This window comes from Polypterus senegalus, chromosome 8 (assembly GCF_016835505.1).
Source record: "Polypterus senegalus isolate Bchr_013 chromosome 8, ASM1683550v1, whole genome shotgun sequence".
NCBI classification, from domain to species: Eukaryota; Metazoa; Chordata; class Cladistia; order Polypteriformes; family Polypteridae; genus Polypterus; species Polypterus senegalus.
Window position 1 is genome coordinate 186,149,414 of NC_053161.1, and position 20,799 is coordinate 186,170,212.

The window sequence follows — 20,799 nt, forward strand, 5'->3', positions numbered from 1 at the left end:
TCTGTGTCCGGGTCAATGTTCACTGTATGTATGTATGTATGCATGTATGCATGCATGTTTTCTACAGCAAACACTGACCGCTGACTAGCACCGTCCTTATTGTGGACCAAGATAACTGCATGCTGGCTATTGGAAGTGAACCTGTGATAAGAAATGTTGCAGGAAGGTATCATGTACCTTATGGTATACTAAGTGCATTGTCGCTGTCCTCTCTGTAATTCAAACTGAAATATTACTGGACACAATTCATGTGACGGATGTAAGTGCATCATACAGGACAGCCTTAGCTGAATGGAAACAGTTTATTGGTCAGTAATCACTGAGGCACTACTTAAACCTGGCCAACATCATTAACTTTATACATTCTGAAGCAAATTGATTGGTTAAGTGTAACTGTAAATTAGTAAAGTGTGATTTAGAAACCATTAATAAAAAATTGTACATACATTCAAAATAATTTGAAGGGAAAATGCAAATATGGTAGAAGAAAAATTGTGAGCCAAATGTAGTACAGGAAATGGATGTCTATAATGTACTGTATGTAATTACCATAATATTTGAAAATCAACTAGATTAATTATAAATAGATTTTTTGTGGATTTTAACATGTTAGGTTGTATTTTTGTTGTCCTGTGTTTTGGTAGTTATCGCTATTAAAACTTTGCAAGTTTGTTATGCATTTCTGACTGTGAGTTGTGACGGGATGAGAGTCCTGAACTACAATTTACAATAATTATATGGATATGACTTTTGTGTTATATACAAGATAATCTTCCTGCATCAACTAATTTTCATGTGCTCATGTTTTTCTCTGTTTCTTTATTGTAAACACAGCAGTAGCGCTGTTGCATACTGATATATGCTTAAATAAAGAGCAGTGCTAATGATTGTCTTTATTGTAAGTTATTTTATGTATTCAGGAAGTTAGATGATAACACGGATGGCAAGGCCATTTCCAGTTTCAAGTGATGATCTGGAATCAACGAGCTATCGTGACCTGCACCACTTGCACATTCGCTCCCACTTTTGCTCTCAGCTGGAGACAATGAAGTGGCCAGGGGTCCTGGGAGATCTGTGCTTTCACCCGTCAGCTCCGGCTCTGTCTCTGTAAGGGCATACCTTGAGGTTGAACTTGGACTTGATGCCTGTCTAGGCTTGGGTGTATCTATGGGTTTCTTTTCCATTTCCTTCTGATCCCCTTTCTTACCGTTCATGTTTATATAAGCTTGCATATACTGTAATAGAACCTCCTCGAGTTGGGTAAATACAGGATACATTGGGATAATAAAAATAAGAGAAAAATTAACACTGCCGCTAACGGGTCCCGCTTCAGATGTCCATCTCTCACAATGGATTAAACCAAAATCCTCTTATGTACCCTCAGCAATCAGGCTGTTTAATGAGAACAGATAACAAGAAAACACGTCCATCATGGACACGACAGATTGGTAAGCGCCACTGTGTAGATGAGCATAAAGTTTTTTAGTGTCTGTATTTGCATTTGTATGTGTGTGTGGATATTTAACAGAGGCATGCGTGTTGGTGTTTAGATATATGTGGTTCCTATTACTGTATTTTCTCTTTTCTGTTTGTTTTATCATTTAAAAACCGTGACTATGTAAGTTTATTGTTAATGTAAAAAACAAATGAATTTCCCTCTATAGGATAATAAAGTTAGTTACAAAGTTAGTTAGTCACAAGTCATGTAGCGTATATTCAACATCATTTTATTTCCTACCACCTACTTATTTTAATGATCAATTGAGTTTATTTCTACTTTTAAATCTTTGATTGTTTTTGAATTTCCTGAGTTTAATAACACACATATAAACTTTCACACACCTCAACCTCTCTAAATAACTTTACTCAGTTACTTAATGAACATTGCAAAAATTAGGCCTCTTATAACTTTTCAAGATGCTGAGAAATTACTTCATGCTTTTGTTATTAGTCCTCTAGATTACAGTAATGCACACCTAACAGGCCTACCTAAGAAAGACAGCAAGTGTCTGCAGTTAGCTCAGAATGGAGGAGCAAGAACCTTCATTAGAAAAAGAAAATCTGAGCTCATCACAGCAGTCTTAGCATCGTTACACTGGATACCTGTGTGTTTTAGAAATGACTTTAAAATAGTTATGAATGGTATATAAAGCCTTAAATAATCTGCTCCTTCCTATATCTTGGAAAGTCCGTCCTCCTGCACTCCAAGTCATAACTTTAGACCTTAATGATAAAAACACAGCAGACTAATAGTGAGGGACATTTAAAAAAAAAAAAAAACTTCTAAAATTGCACATTTTTAATTTTGTCTTTGTTTAGCTTCAGTGTCGTTCTACTCCTATTACCCTAACTAGGAAAAGAATTAGCAATCTCTGGATTTGCTATCATTATTAATCGTTAAATTTCTCTGTTTTCTTTTCTACGCCAACACAACCACCTGATCAAAGTTCTGTGCAGCTGCCTGTGATGTGTGAATTAAAGCTGACAACCCAAAAGAACTCATAAAGAAAGGAGTAACAGCATTTATGTTAGCCAGAATGCCCAGTGGGGGCTGGGTGGTCTGTTGGCCTGGAGTTTTTTTTTTTTTTTCCCACTGGCCCATTGACCTTATCATTGGACTGTCATTTAGAGACTTAAAAACAATTCTATATTTAAGGACTCTACTTCTATTAATTATTTATCTTTTGTTTGTTATTTATTATTTAGTATTCATATCTAAATGTAATTTGTTCTTCTATACATATAACTACTTCACTGACAAGTTGTAAACCACTTGAGCACATCCTTCACATTAAATTTGCAATAGAAATATATTTTGTTGGTGTTGAATCAGTATGCAATTTAGGCATTGACATTTTAACATTGAAACCCACATTACAAACCTTTCAATGATTTTCCATCTCACAAATAATACAGTGAAGACATTTTCTAAATATGCAGGATATTGAGAAATTCATTCCTGCATTTATTTCTAGTAGGATTGACTCTTGCAATGTGGCGTTCATTGGCTGTTTGAATCATTCTTTATTCAGCTTTCAGGTTCCAAGGCACAAGCAATGGAGGAGATGTATGAAAAATTGCAGATCAAAGAGGAAGAGAGAAGGATTTAAAGAATAGCAAACAAATATGAATAAGGCTGTAACAGATTTTAGTCAGATAAAGCAAATGAAAGATAAGCACAGTGTGGTCTGAAGTCAGCATAATAGGATCAAGAAGAGATGGAAGAGTTCTTTAAAAGCTGTTGAATGAAGAAAATCCAAAGAGTATTGTTAGGGATAAAATATTAAAGGAAAGACAGTGCCAAGAATAAACAGCCAGAACAAACAAAAAACAGGCTGCTGACCTTGGAAATCAAACTCTCTCCTCCATTCTAACGTGACTCAGCTTTTCCTCTGTTTCACTTTAAAATGGCCTCTTCCTTCTCTTCTCCATTTATTGTCCCCCTCTGTCCTATTTGACTTTCCCCCTCTGTCCTATTTGACTTTCCTCCTCTGTCTACATCTGTCCCCTATCTCTCCCATCTCTAACCATATTTCTCTTTGTAGCTCTTCTTATTGCACCCTTGTTTGTGTCATTGTTTCTTCTCCTCTGTTACACTCTTAAGTCCATCTGTCCTGGTGAAGCCCACCTTTAAGTTGAGGTCTCACATTCCCTTCATCCAGGCCCTCAGTAATTGGACACTCATCCCAGTTCTACTTCCTCTTATTTCCCAGTTGTGTTTACTGTCCTCTATCCCTTCATTTTCTGAACCCACTCAGTCCAGTTCTAGGTCAATATTCAGTCCAATGACTGAGATTCAACCCTGGGTGGGCCGCCAGTCCCTCACACTTTCTAGACCAGCAGGCCTGAGTTCTCCTTGTCTTGTCCTTTTGCTTTCATTTTTTTTTAATTGGCTCACTTGTTCAGTCCATTGCTCTCTAAAGAGGACACATTTGGAGGTGACAGTGTGTTGACAATGAGGAAGTGACAAAGGAACCTGAGACTTGTGTGTATTAAAGTGTCACAGAAGTTCAGTCACAAACAGAAGATGCCATGAATTCTGTGAAAATGAGGCAGTGAACAAGGAGTGCAGCAGACACGGGTTCAAACAACACCACATGATGCAAAGGAGCAGTAGGTTTATGAAGTTTCTGATCACACCACCATCAGCTCAACCTGTGATTGCCCGGTGCCTGTCCAGAATTTGTCACCAATGCCAGGATTGGCCACACTCTCCATCACCTTACAACTGGACTGTCCACCCGTGTTTGCTCCTGCTGTTCCCTTCGGTGGGCTTTGTGACCTCAGCTGGTTTCAGAGGACAATTCCCACTGTGGTCTTCAGGCTGGTGAAACTCAGGGGTCTCTGGTCTGAACTTGTGGAGTTTGGTGACCAGTTCAGGGTGACATGGGGGAGAAACACAAGTCAGTTTAAAGAAGAAGCACAGGCTGAGAAGAAAACATGGAGAGTTTATTAAATGTGGAGGAGAGTTGAGGGGATTATAAAATAATAGAAGAATTCAGAGAGTGGACAGGGGGCGCCATCACTGGGTTCAGTTGATCAGCATGTTCAGCCTTCCAATATCTTGATCTTCACCTGCCGTCCAGTCCTGTTCAGCTCCTCCCGTAGTGACCTCAGGCTCATCTCCTCACTCTCACTGATGTCATTTAACTGCAGCCTGTGAACGACACAAGTGTGAGTTACAAACATAAGAGGACCCCACCTCACACACTGTACTATCACAGTGACACATCTACTCAGATCAAATTCCCTCTGTGGACGTGTGTCGGCCTGCTGGTCACTCAGTTCACTGTCCAGTCAGGTCACCGTCCTCTGAAGGCCTTTTGGTTTCATCTCATCTCAGTGAAGGTGTTCTAGTCAGGCTGGGGGTCCTCCGTGGCTCCTGCTGACAATTTTTTTTTTTTTCTTATTATTATTGTTGATTTCTTATTTGTTTAATTCTGTATTATCTGCTATTTTAATCAATTTAGTTACTTAGTATTGAATATGTGTGTTTCTTGCAGTTTTCTCATGTTCCTTGTGTTCTGTGGTTTGATCCCAAGACGCAGGCCCACCTGCCCCCCAACTCGCTAAAGGCTGCGGCTCATTTGACTGTGCTCTGGTGATTGGTGGTCTTTGTGAGTATTTTGCTCTTTTGTTTTTAATTCTGATTATTGTCTTTGAACCTTTGGCTCTTGAGTTCAGATTCTCTTACAGTTTGTGCTTTTTGAATGTTGTTACCTTTGGATTGCCTTTGGCAGCCCCTTTGGCTCTTTTGTTAATAAACCTCATCTTTTATAAAGACCACTTGTGGACTTGTCTCTGCTCCAGCAGGAGTTTTCATGGTTCTCCCTCTGGTCAGACTCACTTCACGCTTCTAAAACTCTTTTTGATTTTATTTTGAATTTAAAGCCTGAGCTCCTTTCTGAGGCCTAGTCAGGCCTGAAGCCTCCTGTTTGCCTGAGGTGGGCCTGCCTGGGGTGACATTTGTTTGGTGGGCTATTCTAGAGGCCTCAGCCTTTTGTTATATTGTACTGTTAGAGCAATCACAACAGAAGATGGTCTGTCCAGGTGACATGGTGTTGACCTCTCTGTGGTCAATTCCTGTCACCTGCTCTCTTAATTAATGCCCACTCTCTCTCTTTATTGTTTTCTTTCCCACTCCTCCTCACTTTCCTGTCTTCTCTCATTTTCTGTCCTCTTGTTTCTTCTTGTTGTCCCCTCACCACCCTGTCCACTGACATTGGCTTTTCTCTGTTTTGTTAGTTCCAAGTGACCCTCATAACCCTGTCCACCCTCTCCTCCTGTCCACTCTGCCTGCTGTCCTGATCCTGTCACCTCTCCTCCCTGTGTCCTTGTCCCTCTCTCTGTCCACCTTTTTTGCTCTTCTTTTTCTCAATTCATCTCTCATTCCTCCTCTTTGTTGTTCTTCTTTTGTCATCTCTCATTATCTCTTTTTGTCCTTCCTGTTTGTCACCTCTGTCCAGCTCCACTTGTCCACTGCTCTTTGTCCTTCTCATCCCACTGCCTGTCCTTCTCCTTCCTTCAGTCAGTCCATGTGGTGTCCTGTGATCAGTCCGTCCACCAGGTGGTCAGCTGTGACTTCATAACCCCACACACCTCACCCTGTTTACTCACCACAGTGTCTTTAATTTACAGTTTGGGGTCCGCAGACCCTCACACAGCTGACGAGCTCCTGAATCTCCCAGTTTGTTGAAGTTCAGGTTCAGTTTAGTCAGCTGTGAGTGTGGAGAAGAGAGGACTGAGGAGAGAGATGAGGAACATCTAGAGGTGAGACCACATGAGTCCAGGCTGTGGAGACAAAGAAAGAGAAGTGAGGACATGAGGAGGGACAGACAGACAGACAGACAGACAAACAAAAGGCCACAGAGCTCAAAAGCTCAATGACTGCTGGTATTTTTACTTTTCACTGAGCCTGTTTGAACCCGAGACCACTGCTGTTCTTATAAGTAAGGCACCAAACACCTGAGAGGGTCTCCGGCCTTAATGCTGTACTGACAGCTGAGAGGTCATTGAAATGGACACATGGATATTAATATTGGAGATGAACCTCAAAGAAATGAGACTGACAGCGTCCTGCACTTGAGAGTCCACATGGAATTGTAGAAGGTGACAATGGGAGGGTGACAAAGTGGGATTTCTTTGTGTCATTCAGGACTCAGGATGTGTAGGCTTTTGTCTGATTTGTAGACATCATGTAAAGACAACTGTTAGACTTTCTGGTCACTGCAGAGCTTAACACTCAAACAGCTGTTTGTCATGATGGACTCTCCTCCCGTCACAGTAATTAGATGATGACGATGACACTCTGTTGGTTTAAAAGGACAAACACTGGGCCTGACTTTAGGAGTGAGACATAATGGACATGGAGGACAAGACTGACATGTGACACTTCTGTCCTCGGCCACTCAGACCTCACATACTGACCGGTGACATTGACCAGCTGACCTTTGTCCACTAAACACCTCAGTGGTGCTGAGCTCAGTTTTCTAATTCCCTCTACTAATTTGTAATAAAGCAGGAGGATGAGCTTCAAATGGACTGTCAGCATCCCAAAGTCCAGTCCAGTGGGCACAGAGGTGGTCTGAGTGGACTGTGAAGAGACCCCCATGACTGCTGACCACTGCTGTCCATTCACAGCTCTTTCATAAGTGATTTGATCAAAATGACAGCAAAGGAAATCCACAGCACTTTATCAGCTGACTTCACAGGACGTGTGGGGGTCACATGAGTGACATGTTTGTGTCCTCACAGTTTGAATTTGTCACAACAGCAGCTCATTTCTTTATGTCCTGCCTTTTCAATGACGTCTGTTTATAAAAGTCAGGACAGGCCAGTGGGCAATAAGGGGGTGCACTAAAGATGGTGGCTTAATGTATGAGAGTACATCAAAAGCCATCAGTCACACAGACCTGGTAAGGTATCGTCTCATTTTACAAAGACTTCAGACAAATGGAGAATTAGAGCACCACAATCACAGTATCAGGTGCCTGACGTGCCAGTAGTCATTGCTGTTAATAATAATAATAATAATAATAATAATAATAATGGTCTTGTGATTGAGGAAGTTCTTTCCAAGGTGACAGACTAAATGTTTTCATCTCCCACTCACTTTTGCACAGGACATTTTATAAGACATCCGAGTGTCTGCCAAGTCACCATCAGCCAAACCTGCAGTTCCCCAAGTCCTCTGCTGTTCTCAGTTCTGCCCTCTAGTGGCAATGCCCTGTCACTGCTCTCCTTCTATTTATTTCCAGTAACTATTATATAGTGCCATTCACAGATAGATAGATATATAGTGTGATGGATGGCCGGGGCCCATGCCTGGACAGTATGCCCCTATAGCATATGTTTCGGGGTAGCAAGCATGGGAAACCCAATATCTCCTTGGGTTGCAGTGGTGCCTCTGACTCCCCCAGGGCTTCATGGGGGTTGGAGTTTTGTGCAGCCCTGTTGGGTTCCACAGGATCTGCCAAGGGGTGCTGCAGTAGAAGCTGATGGACACTTCTGGGCACTGGTTTTGCCACACCCAGAAGTGCAGCCAGATGTTGGCAGTCAACTTCTGGGTGCCCTATTAAAGGAGCCAGTAACCACCACTCAATGGCCAGAGTCAGGTGGAGGAGGATGAGGTTGCCTGAGAGGAGTGGTGGTGCAGGAGAAGAAAGTGTGTGGCGTGTGGCGGCACCTGCGGAACCCGACAGAGCTGCACAGAACTCCAACCCCTATGAAGCCCTGGGGGAGTCCAAGGCACCGCTGCAACCCAGGGGTGCAGCCATCTAGCGTCCAGGGGAAAATACTGGGCTTCCCACCCTTGTCACCCTGGCAGATGTGGTGAAGGGGCGACCCGGCCAGGCATGGGCCTCGGCCATCTGTCACGATAGATAGATAGATACTGTAAAAAGAAAGAAAACGTCTGACTTTGCAGTCCCAGTCCCAGTGAGGTGCTATACAGACATAATGGCAGGATACCTTAACTGGTGCCCAGTTTAAATGGATCGGCACTCAGAGTGAACAGATCAGATCAAAGCTGCCACAGTCTTGTTGCCTATGGATTAAGAACAGTGTTGTAAAGCTGGTCAGAATCACAAGGTGGTCTGACTTTTTTATTGAGTAAGCATTCAGCTGTCACCTCATTTGTTGACTTACTATGCACATATCCTAACTGATGGTGTCCTCCGTCACTTATGTATTGTAGTGGATGCTCCACACTTCTACACTTCTAATGGTCAATTTGACATCATAAGAATGAATTCATCATCTGTGCTGCTGCTGTGTAACAATTATATATATTTGTTTTGTCTTCATTAGAAGAATAGAACACACAATACTCTCACGTCAATACAATCAATTTAACATGCATAAATAAAAACAAAAAACATACATTATATACATCTGCTCGCTACTACACTAGTGGTTCAGTTGTGTGATGTTGCTCTAACAAGTAATGTGGATGGTTCAGAGATAGAGATTCCTCCTTGTAATAAGGCAAGCATGGGTTAGCGTTCTCCCTGTGTGAAATGTTGCAAAAGAGTTCCACCGAGGACCAATAGTGAGTGAGGAGAGCTACAGAAGAGGGGGTGAGCCACCATAGGCAACCTGGGGGCACACACCCTTAATAAAGATACTTCAAATTTAGTTTCATGTGTATAACAAAACAAATCATTTGACTCAGTTGAAAAATTGCTGGGATCTCTTTTCACCACCATAGGGTCTACAGTGGCTACTGTTTCTTTTTGAATGACAGTTATAATTGTGCAGCACATACTTTTATTAATATTACATTTTACATACACAGTACAGCAGATTTCAACTACGGAGTGTGGATCACTTGATGCATGCAATGCTTACATTAAGTGTCCTCTGTGTGTCAGTGTGTCGGTGACTGATCTGCGCCATGTCTCTCAGCCACTCTGATGTGCTCCGGATTGACACCTTTGAATTTTGGGTGCAGCGAATTCAACCTGATCTGCCACAGTGGGTTTGCTATCACCTTATTCAATGATGGGATTCATAAATGTGAAATGACAATGAATAGAACATGGATTAATGTAAATACGTGAGCTGCCTTCCGCAATTAGTCATCATATTTTGATGGCAATTCTGGGCAGATGGCCGGACATTCTCCTTCAGGATTTTTTGGTAGACAGTAGAATTCATGGTTCTTTCTATCACAGCAAGCCTTCCAGGTCCTAAAGCAGCAAAACAACCCCAGACCATCACACTACCATCACCATATTTTACTGTTTGTATGATGTTCTTTTTCTGAAATGCTGTGTTCCTTTTACGCCAGATGTAATGGGACATTTGCCTTCCAAAATCTTCAACTTTTGTCTCATCAGTCCACAAGGTATTTTCCCAAAAGTCTTGGCAATCATTGAGATGTTTCTTAGCAAAATTGAGATGAGCCCTAATGTTCTTTTTGCTTAACAGTGGTGTGAGTCTTGGAAATCTGCCATGCAGGCCGTTTTTGCCCAGTCTCTTTCTTATGGTGGAGTCGCGAACACTGACCTTAATTGAGGCAAGTGAGGCCTGCATTTCTTTAGACGTTGTCCTGGGATCTTTTGTGACCTCTCGGATGAGTCGTCTCTGCGCTCTTGGGGTAATTTTGGTCGGCTGGCCACTCCTGGGAAGGTTCACCACTGTTCCATGTTTTGCCATTTGTGGATAATGGCTCTCACTGTGGTTCGCTGGAGTCCCAAAGCTTTAGAAATGGCTTTATAACCTTTACCAGACTGATAGATCTCAATTACTTCTGTTCTCATTTGTTCCTGAATTTCTTTGGATCTTGGCATGATGTCTAGCTTTTGAGGTGCTTTTGGTCTACTTCTCTGTGTCAGGCAGCTCCTATTTAAGTGATTTCTTGGTTGAAACAGGTGTGGCAGTAATCAGGCCTGGGGGTGGCTACGGAAATTGAACTCAGGTGTGATACACCACAGTTAGGTTATTTTTAACAAGGGGCAATTACTTTTCACACAGGGCCATGTAGCTTTGGATTTTTTTTCTCCCTAAATAATAAAAACCATCATTTAAAAAGTGCATTTTGTGTTTACTTGTGTTATATTTGACTAATGGTTAAATGTGTTTGATGATCAGAAACATTTTGTGTGACAAACATGCAAAAGAATAAGAAATCAGGAAGGGGGCAAATAGTTTTTCACACCACTGTATATATATATATAAATCTGTTGAAACCGTGAAAGGAATGGGACCCCTGATCCCTATTTTGCTCAACCTCGTTCCTGCTTCACTCTCAAAAACAGCCTTAGTTTCAGTTCTAATTTGACAACCACACAATGACAGGAGCTCGAAGTAGCTATTCTGTCCATCCAAGAAGTGGTTAATGAAAGACCTTGTAGGACCTCTATGATTGAGTATCACATCATCATTGACCTGGTAGTAGTCGTCCAAGAATGCCCATCTAGACTTCCGGAAGCAAAATGAGCAGAACTGAGGTCAAACAAATGTTGGATCTAGGTTTGACTGAGGAAAGTTTTAGTCCCTGGTTCAGTCCTATTGTATTTGTCCCAAAGCCTAACGGCAATTGGTGCTTTTGTGATAACTTTTCTCGGCTTACTCATGTTTCACATTTTGATGCATATCTGATGTTGTGAGTGTACAAACTCCTCAAACGACTAGGAAAAGCATGATGTCTGACCACTTTTGAAATGAAAAAAGGGTATTGGCAAATTACCTTAATGGAATCTGCCAAGGAAAACACTGTGTATAGCACCCAGCCAGCATATTCATGTGTGGGTTTAAATTGGGTTACATGGGATATATCTGGGCAGTGGGCTGTATGGAGGGCTGGGCTTGGTACCCATGACGACTACCTAAGTGGGTATTACATGGGATGGCACATGGGTTGTTAAATGGTCCTTCATGTGGGTTTTTTTTCTGGCACTTGGTGAGCTGATACAATTTTTAATTGTAAAAAAGGAATGTTATGTCAGTGCATATTTTCACATAAATAAAATAAGATTTGAGTTAATGAGTTAAAACATTATTCAAACAAGCATGTTTTTGTTGAGCTAACGTAAATATTTTAGCGAATGCTCAAAAATGATTTGTTTAGTTTTTGTCTGACTGAGGTGCTATAGGATTTCCTCATATGGAAGAAAGGGTTGTTAACACACTTCCAGCAGGATTTCTTTTCCTTACGGCAGTGCTTTGCTTTAAGGTGAGAAACTTTTGTGATAACCTAAAAAGTTTTCATATACTGTTTGTTGTGTGTGTGTGTGAAATTAACAGTACTAAAGTTATTATTATTATTATTATTACTACTACTAATAATAATACACAATGGTTTTGATTGTGCTGATGTGTTCATAGACACAAATTTGCTTGCATAATTAACAACACATGGATGAAAGGATGCTATGTAGGATTACGATATTCCACCATCTAAACAGCACACCGAATATAATAATAACAATTAAAAAAAAAACCTTTGCTGGAGAATCCCCCTTAGAGTTTTTCTTTGTATAAGCGACTTTGGGCAAGTGTTGGAGTTTTTTTCCATGTAAGTTCTCGGGGTCAGGGTGAGGGTGTTTACTTATCTACTTCCTTAAGCTGCACAGTTGTGTTCTGCTGCTCACCGTTTAAAAACTACTGTTCTACAGCACCTCTGTTACAGATTCAGCTTTTGTCTGTCAAGAAAAATATGGTTAAGTGAAATTTAAAAAAAAAGTATGTGAATTGAGATAAGTTAATTTGGTTTTGAACAATGGGCCGCAATGTGAAAAACCCGAGCAAAGTGGCAGATTTGCAAAAAAACGTCAGGATGCCCAGATAGGCATCTAAAATAGGACATTTCTGGGAATATTAGTGGATGTATAGTGACCTTATGCTGATGTCTTAGATTTTATTTATTTGGAAACTGAATATACCAGCTGACTTAACACTAGAATTCCTGAAGTTTACAAAAAAAATCACGGGCCACCTTAAATCTCTTTGCATTTCTCCATCAGTGTCTTTTGCTTTTTAAATTTGTGAATCAGCAGAAGCAGTCTGCTGTCCCATTCCCCCACTGATGTAGCTGAAGTTCTCACAGCTCAAGAGTATCTGGGTGTGAGGTGCCTGGACTTTTATATGGTAAATAATAAACCATTATTTGGGACACATACATTTCATGTGTGTTCCGTGTCTACAATGATTTGGGTAAATGTAGGATGACAGATTTGCTTGAACATTCAGGTTGATTTTACGACTTCTGTCATCACCCTAAATATCATAATTTGATATTTAGCACAATCAAATGTGTGAGTTACTGTAAAACTCCAGCTATCTAAGTGATCTAGTTCCAATTTATATCGACTAAAGAAGGGATTTTTTTTTTAAAAATTGTTGTTTATGGGCTGGATGTGGAATTGGAAGAGGATTTTTTTTTTCACCATGTCACAATCGAAGTGCGTTTGTCTGATCTGTCAATCTATTATTGCTATTCCAAAGAAGGAAAATGTGGAAAGGCACTTTCGAACTGTTTATAAAAACTACGAAACTGACTTCCTTCCGAAAAGCGAGCTGAGAAAGAGAAAAAAGAGGAAACTAAAATCGCAGTTAATTGGACAGCCGTCATTTTTCAGTCAGCTGAATTCAAAAGCAAAGGCAGACATACCAAAGCATCGTTTCAGGTGAGTCACTCGATCATTAAGCATAAGAAGTCCTTCCAAGATGGAGAGATGATAAAAGAGGCCTTCATTGAGGCAGATAGCTAGGGAGAAATTCCTGCTGAGATTTCAAGACCCATGGCCGAAGAAAAAGGAGTTTCTCCTTCTCATTAAACATGCAGAATACAAGGAACTTCATAACGATCAATGGCTGGCCGCTAGACCTGGCATTTTTTTACGATCTGACCAACATGTTGTATGAGCTTAATTTACAGCTGCAAGGAAAAGAGAAAACCAATATGGTCAATATGATTAGATCAGTTAATGTTTTCAAATGAAAAATCCAACATCTGTCCTCAAAGCTGCGGCGCCAACATCCAAAACCTCGCGTCAGAGCTGGAGATGCAATGGAAGGCGTGTGCGCAACTTGACGCTACACAGAGCAGATTGAAAATTGTCTGTCAGACTTTATCTAATGGAAAAAAGAATCGATTTGAGTGTTGCTCAATGTAGCGGAGTAAGAGCGTTTCTTCTTCACAAATGTACTCAAGAAAAAGTAAAATATATGGTACAGTACTACTCTTAGAAGTACAATTTTTTTAAAAAGTTACTCAAGTAAATGTAACTTGTTACTACCCACCTCTGATACACTGTGTATATATGTATGTATATATATATATATATATATATATATATATAGTGGTCAGACACCCAGGAGGACCAGAGGACGGCTTGTGCCTCCTCCAGACCGTGAGGGGGCATCCGTCCTGGTTAGGTTGGGGGCCTCGGGTACAGGGCTTGGAAGCCCAGCCCTGTAGGGACCCGTGGCCACCGCCAGGCGGCCCCCAGGTGCCTGAGGAAACCTGGAGCCCAGCACTTCCGCCACACCAGGAAGTGCTGGGGGGAAGACGACAGGGGACACCCAGACGGCTTCCAGGTGCGCAGCCGGCACTTCCGCAACACTGGGGTGTGGCTAGGACTGATTGCCGGGAAGCAGCTGGAGCCCATCCGGGTTCCTATAAAAGGGGCCTCCTCCCTCCAGTCAGCAGTGGATGTCGGGTGGTAGTAGACAGAGCTGGAGCGAGGACTGGAGGCAGCCAGGAGAAAGGCACAAAAGACTGTGAGCCTGGACTTTGGGGGACCGGTGCTGCAAGCACTGGGGTTTTGTGAGCACGTGACTATTGTAAATAATAGTTGTACAATAAACGGTGTGTTGGGTGACAATATGATATCCGTCTGTCTGTGTCCCGGTCAAAGTTCACAATATATATCATTTTTAATGCAGGTAGATCATTTTCACCTGGTCATTTTAAAAGTAGCTCACAAGCCTAAAAAGTGTGGGCAGCCCTGTTCTAGGTCATAACAAGAGAATGTGAGACAAAGTTGAGACAACAATAAAGAATGGACAACGTGGGGTTGTGGGACAAGAAATAAAACAACAGGTTGAGTAGAAAGGACAATGAGAGGATGAAAGAGACCACTGTGGGTGAGGGGCTCAGGGTCACAATGCAACAATTTTAATTTAATTTAACAATTAAAGAGAAATCTGCCTGCCCACATGTGACACTGACGTCTGTACTGATTAAACACAATGTTTATATGGTGGATGTGGGACATAAAGAGACATAAAGACAGAAGAAATAAAATTCAACATAAACACACATAAACACACACACTTGTTGTTCACTTACTTCAGTTTCTTTAATTTGCAGTTTTCACTCCTCAGCCCCTCAGACAGCTGATCCACTCCTGAGTCCTCCATGTTGTTGTTGAGGCTCAGGTTCAGTTCTGTTAGTTGAGAGTGTGTAAAAACCCAAGAGCTGAGGAGAGAGCTGAGCAGCATGTGGATGTAAAACCACAATAAGACAGGCTGTGGAGAAGAAAAGAGAGAAGTGAAGACATGAAGAGAAAGAGAGAGAGAGACAGACAGACAGACTGACTGACCATCGGTGGTCTCAATAATTGACATAAAGACTACAAACAGAGCTGAATGCTCAGGTGTGTCACTGAACAGCAGGCTGCTGCTAGCATTTGAACTGAAACACAATTTGAACTCCACACCAGTGCTGCCCTTCAAGGCGCTATATACCTGAAGCATCTTCTGTCTGTCAGGTTACCCTGAGTGATGAGAGGATGTCAGCCGTCACACTGGACAGGAGTGTCACATAGCAGGACTGACCTTGTCCTCCACTTGAGTGTTCAGATGCACTTCTCTAAGTTGTTGACAGCCAAGTGACAAACTCGGATTTCTGTCCATCATTCAGGACTCAGGGTGAGGACACAACTGAAATGATTGACAGGAGGACATTTACAAATGCCAGCCTCTCCAGATGTTCAGTGACAGCAGCTGTAAATCAGTCAGCCTTTATTTTATAGAGCGCTAGTCACAAACTGACAACACAAACAAGAAGACAAATAAACACAATGAGCCCGAAGATAAATAAGTGACAAGGGAGAGCTGACAGGAGAGGTGATGGGACACAGGAGGGCATGACAGTTCATTCCAGGTGTCACACACAGAGGGTCACCAGCTGCTCACAGAGACACTCCACTCTTTCCAGTCATCTTCTCTAAGGCCTATCGGCCACCTGAGTTCAATGGACAAACTCCTCTCGGCCAGCTGGTGACACGGGTTCAAGGTGACGGGCTTGTTGTGTCATTGGGAGGGTCTCTCTTAGTGTCAGTGCACACACCAGCTGTCACAGACATGAAGGACTGAAGAGCTTTGGTGGTCAGTATAAAGTTTGTACCCTGAACAGGCCTCCACGCTTTATGGCCAATTAAGCACAAAATGAAATGAAAAATAAAAATGTGTTTGAGTGTCTCTGTAACAAAGTGGACAAATGGACGTAGTTTACAAATTAGAAATTGTGTACAAATATTGATGAAAACATTCCAGATTAACAATATGAAGAGACAAAGCCATCGCCTTTATTTTATATAGCGCCTTTCAATCCAAAGTCACTTTACATGTCCAGCTCTCTCCTTGTATTCTTAACTCTGAGCACAGACAGGTGAAGTGACTCACTCAGGGTCACACAGCATGTGACAGGCAGGACCTAAATCTGCATCACTGGGATGTCCATTGTGTCACCTCAGCCACTGAGCCACAGAACTGGGAATCAGGATTGGCCAAAATGACAGAGGAGGCGGGACATGAGATGTCAGTCAGCCTGAGAAGGTGTGAAGAGAAGGCGGCCATCTTGGTGAATTTGATTTATCAGGCCTTTGATCAAATGTATCTATTTATTTATTTATTTATTTAATATGCATTTTATTAAAATCAAGTAACATTCCATACATGCAAGTCAAGTTTAACAGACCTCCACCCATGAGAAAGAGAGCTAGGTCAGCAGAGTAAAACTTTAATCTGTTAAAAATAAATAAACAGATAAATGAATAAATGAATACAAATAGTTAGAATAAAAAAGAGGGGAGAGATTCTGCTTCCTCAATTTAAATGCTTATTCTAAGATATTATTAATTAGATCCTGCCATTTTTGAAAAAATTCTGCATAGATCCTCTAAGTGAGAATTAGATTTTTTCCAGTTTTAATTAATATAAAACATCAGCTACCCACTGACTTAAAAGAGGAGAGTTAGGATTCTTAGAGTTGAGCAAGATAAGTCAACGTGCCAATAGTGTAGTAAATGCAATTACAGTTTGCTTGCCCTTCTCCACTTTAAGCCCCCCTGTGAGCCCACCAAACACAACTTTTAGTGGGTTAGGAGGGATTGTGACACCAAGGCTGTCTGAAAGGCATTTAAAGATTTTGGTCCAGAATGATGTTAATTTGGTGGAGGCACAGAACATGTGACCCAGTGAGGCTGGAACTTGATTACAATGTTCACAGGTTGGATCTTGCCCTGGAAACATTTTGGACAATTTTAAATGAGACAGATGTGCTTGCTATATAATTTTAAGTTGAATAATTGTATGCTTTGTGCATTTGCAGCTTGAGTGATCTCTGCGCATTGCTACCTTCCACTCCTTTTCTGATATGTTGAATGAGAGATCCCACTTTATTCTTGGATCACGCTTTTGTGTCTTTTGATGGACATAAAAATGTCGACTGATTGAATAGTTTGATTAATGTGTTGTTAAACATTTGGTCAAATTGTGAAGGCTAAGGAGGGCTGAACTGACACACAGACAATCAAACGTGTGACATGAACAGGACAGTGGCATAGTGGTTGGACGTACATCAAGGACCAGGCAGCAAATCTGAACACATGACTGAGCTCACAGCTCTTGGTTCTGATTCTTTCTTTTTCATTTTTATGGTCATGAGACTTGAGGGATATTGGCTGACCATAAACATCTAAAATAAAATGTTCAGAAATGAGAGTCACATACAGGTGACAAGGGCCACAAATTAAATGTCATTAGACAAAATCTGAAGTACCTTAGATCTACAACAAGGATGACACACTGAGCTGATTTTGAGTGTTCGACTCACAATGGAAATCTTCTTTATGGTCAATGAGAAAATAAGCCAAAGACGAGGTTAGCCGTGGAGTCAGTGTAGAATTTCAGGCCACTGACTGCAGGACTCATCTCGAATGCTGATCAACTGGAGGATGTGAAGGAGACATTCATGACTCGGATTAAAATAGCTGAAAATCTAGCTGCCAGTGCTGAAGAAAAAGCAACAGCTGTCAGCTCCAAATGCAAAAAACTTGCTGCTTTGGAAGACGGAAGCAGAAGGAGTAATATCAGAATTGAAGGTCTGCCTGAGAATCAAGAAAGTCCAAACCCAGTGAAATTCGCAGCCAAACTATTTTCTAAAATAATTAGAGAGGACTTTAAAGCAGATTCTGAGATAGCAGCGGCTTATCGCGCACGCAGATCAAATACCGTTAGACCTAGATCTTTTACTATTCGCTTTGAGAGATTATTATTTAAGCTAGAGGTGATGGCACTCCTCAGACACAAGCAAGAGATTACATATTAAAATAACCACATTCGTATCTTCCCTGATTTCTCTCCAGAAACAGCTACTAAACACACAGCCTTCTACAACATTAAACAGCGGTTACGGCAAGCCAACATCAAATACTGCCTCTTGTATCCTGCCAAACTGAAAGTGGAATTGCATGGTCAATTCTATGTCTTCGCTAGCAAGGAAGAAGCAGAAAAGGAATTAAGAAAGATGATCCCAACACTAATATGAAACACAATAGTGAGTCATAGCCATTCTTGATATGAAAAGGATAAATAACCTACTGTCTGATCTATTTGTTTAAAATACGGGTTTTTATCATTATATATCCTCATTATTACTCGGACGCTATTTATGTTTTAATTATAGTTATAGATGTTTGTGCTTAATTCCTTTTTTTGTTTTCTCTTATCTAATTATTTTTTCTCTACTCTAAAAGAGACTGTTCAACATCATACCCTTGGTTTATTGTTATTTCTATTATTGCATTAAGACTTATTATGCTTATTCTGGACCACTTTCTAAACCATTCCCCGGGTTTATTATCCGGATGTATTATATTAACACATTAAGATTGCTGAAGATTATATATATTTTAAGTTCATAGTTTGTTAATGATTAAATTTTAAGCATATTGTATTTAGACTAAAAGTGGTAATAGATATCTCTACTTTTTAATCCTAAAACGCTGCTGTGTGGGGGCTTGTTTTGCTTTGGACATGCTCTGTCTCTAGGTATGTCAGAGCACCGGGACTGTGTGAAGTGTGGTCCTGCCTCACGTGGGGAGGCAAAAAATTTAAGGGGGGGAGAGAAAGAGAGCAGGCTATATCTATACCTAATCTATCCTTTTAACCTTTATAATTATAACTACCAACGTAATAATAGGCTGCATGGCAATAACTCTTGGGGAAATAAGAAATTAAGGCTGAAGCTGTCTCACTTCCGTTAAGTTAATAAAAATTCAGAATCAATGTCTCCATGATTAGACAGTTAACTTCGTGAGCTGGAATGTTAAAGGCCTGAATCACGAATTAAATAGAAAGAAAGTACTCTCTCACCTAAAAGGTTTAAATGCTAAAATAGTATTTTTACAGGAGACCCACTTACTAAGCAAGGATCAGTTCCAGCTGCAAAAGACTGGACTGGCCAAATGTTCCATTCTAGTTTTACAAAGAAAACTGGAGGTGTGGGAATTCTCATACATAGAACAGTACCATTTGTAGCATCAGATGTAGTATTGGATCCTGAAGGGAGATATGTAATGGTCATGGGAGACTTATCTAACTGTAAAATGATTTTGATAAATGTTTATGCACCTAATGTTGATGATAAGGAATTTATACAAAATTTATTTACATCAATTCCCAATGTGAACACTCATAAAATTATAATGGCTGGGGACTTTAATTGTGTTTTAAATCCACTTTAGATAGGACTTCTCCACAGGGGAACAATCTAACACTGCAAAGATAATTACAAAGTTTATAACTGATCACAACTTATCAGACCCCTGGAGGTTTTAAACCCAAATTCAAGAACATATTCTTTCTACTCACCAGTACATCATTGCTACTCAAGGATTGATTATTTCTTTATAGATAATAATTTCTTGCCTTTGATTAAATCTTGCAAACATGATGCTATTGTTATTTCTGACCATGCACCTCTGATCTTGGACCTAAAGTTACTATGCCCCATACACTCACTCGAGATGGTGTCTCAACCCTTTCTATTAGCACGAGAATTGTACAGAATTTATATCCAAACAAATCAGTTCTTCTAGAGACAAATACATCCTCAGAGATTTCTGCAGGAATACTCTGGGAAACTCTTAAGGCCTTCTTAAGAGGACAGATTATCTCATATCTTTCCCACAGAAATAAATTAGAAACCAAGAAAGTAGCAGAGATAAAAAGCGAAATTACTAGAATAGATGAAGAACATGCCAGACTACCAAGCGAGGCTCTACAAAGGAAAGGCAGGCTCTGCATTCAGAACTAAACCTCTTGACAACTAAAGAAACTGAACAACTAATTTATAAATCCAGACATCATTACTATGAACTTGGAGAGAAAGCTAATAAGCTTTTAGCTCAACAAATTCACAAGCAAGAAGTCTGCAATGCAATCCAGTAATCACCAACAGAACGGAGATAAAATCATGACACAAAAATATAATGCACACTTTCAGAGACTACTATAAATCCTTATATACTACTGAGTTTAAAGAAGACAATACACAATCTAATGCATTTCTGGATACATTACAGATACCACAAATAGACACTTTTAGTGGAGGAACTTGATAAACCTCTGGCATTATCAGAATTACTAGATGCTATAAAGTCACTTCAAGGTGGGAAAGCAGCAGGCCCTGATGGCTACCCTGCAGAATTTTACAAGAAATTCTCCCCAGCTAGCTCCCCTCCTATTAGCATCATTTACAGAAGCCAGAGACAATCAAACTCTTCCTCAAACCTTTTGCCAAGCATTAATCACCATTTTTCCAAAACAAAATAAGGACTTATTACAATGTGCTTCATACAGACCAATTTCACTTTGAATAATGACGTTAAAATACTCTCAAAAATCATAGCTAGAAGGATGGAGAAAGTGCTCCCTCGTAATATCACAAGACCAAACTGGATTTATTAGGGCGACACTTATCTTCAAATCTTGACGCCTGTTTAATGTAATATACTCACCAACTAAATCAAACACCCCAGAAATATTATTATCATTGGATGCAGA

The 20,799-nt window shown here is 40.6% G+C and overlaps 2 protein-coding genes across 9 annotated transcripts in view; one reads left to right on the top strand and one right to left on the bottom strand.

Annotated features, from left to right (window-relative positions):
• LOC120533516 (gastrula zinc finger protein XlCGF57.1-like) overlaps nucleotides 1-6,124 on the top strand; it is a 695,777-nt gene extending 689,653 nt beyond the window's left edge. For 5 of the 6 annotated variants that reach the window (XR_005634526.1, XR_005634522.1, XR_005634525.1 and 2 more), the window contains one exon: nucleotides 5,004-6,124. The gene's annotated coding sequence lies outside the window, so the exon portion shown is untranslated. The remainder of the gene's footprint in view (nucleotides 1-5,003) is intronic. The other variant, XR_005634523.1, reaches the window with a different exon arrangement.
• LOC120533555 (NACHT, LRR and PYD domains-containing protein 1b allele 4-like) overlaps nucleotides 3,993-20,799 on the bottom strand; it is a 41,835-nt gene continuing 25,028 nt past the window's right edge. For 2 of the 3 annotated variants that reach the window (XR_005634534.1, XM_039760498.1), the window contains 3 exons: nucleotides 14,798-14,976; nucleotides 6,118-6,291; nucleotides 3,993-4,657 (listed from right to left, as the gene is read on the bottom strand). Coding sequence is in view for 2 of the 3 variants with exons in the window: in XM_039760498.1 (XP_039616432.1) it covers nucleotides 4,549-4,657; nucleotides 6,118-6,291; nucleotides 14,798-14,949 (435 nt within the window). In the remaining variant the exon portion in view is untranslated. Of the gene's footprint in view, nucleotides 4,658-6,117; nucleotides 6,292-13,114; nucleotides 13,152-14,797; nucleotides 14,977-20,799 lie in introns of those variants that run through there. The other variant, XM_039760499.1, reaches the window with a different exon arrangement.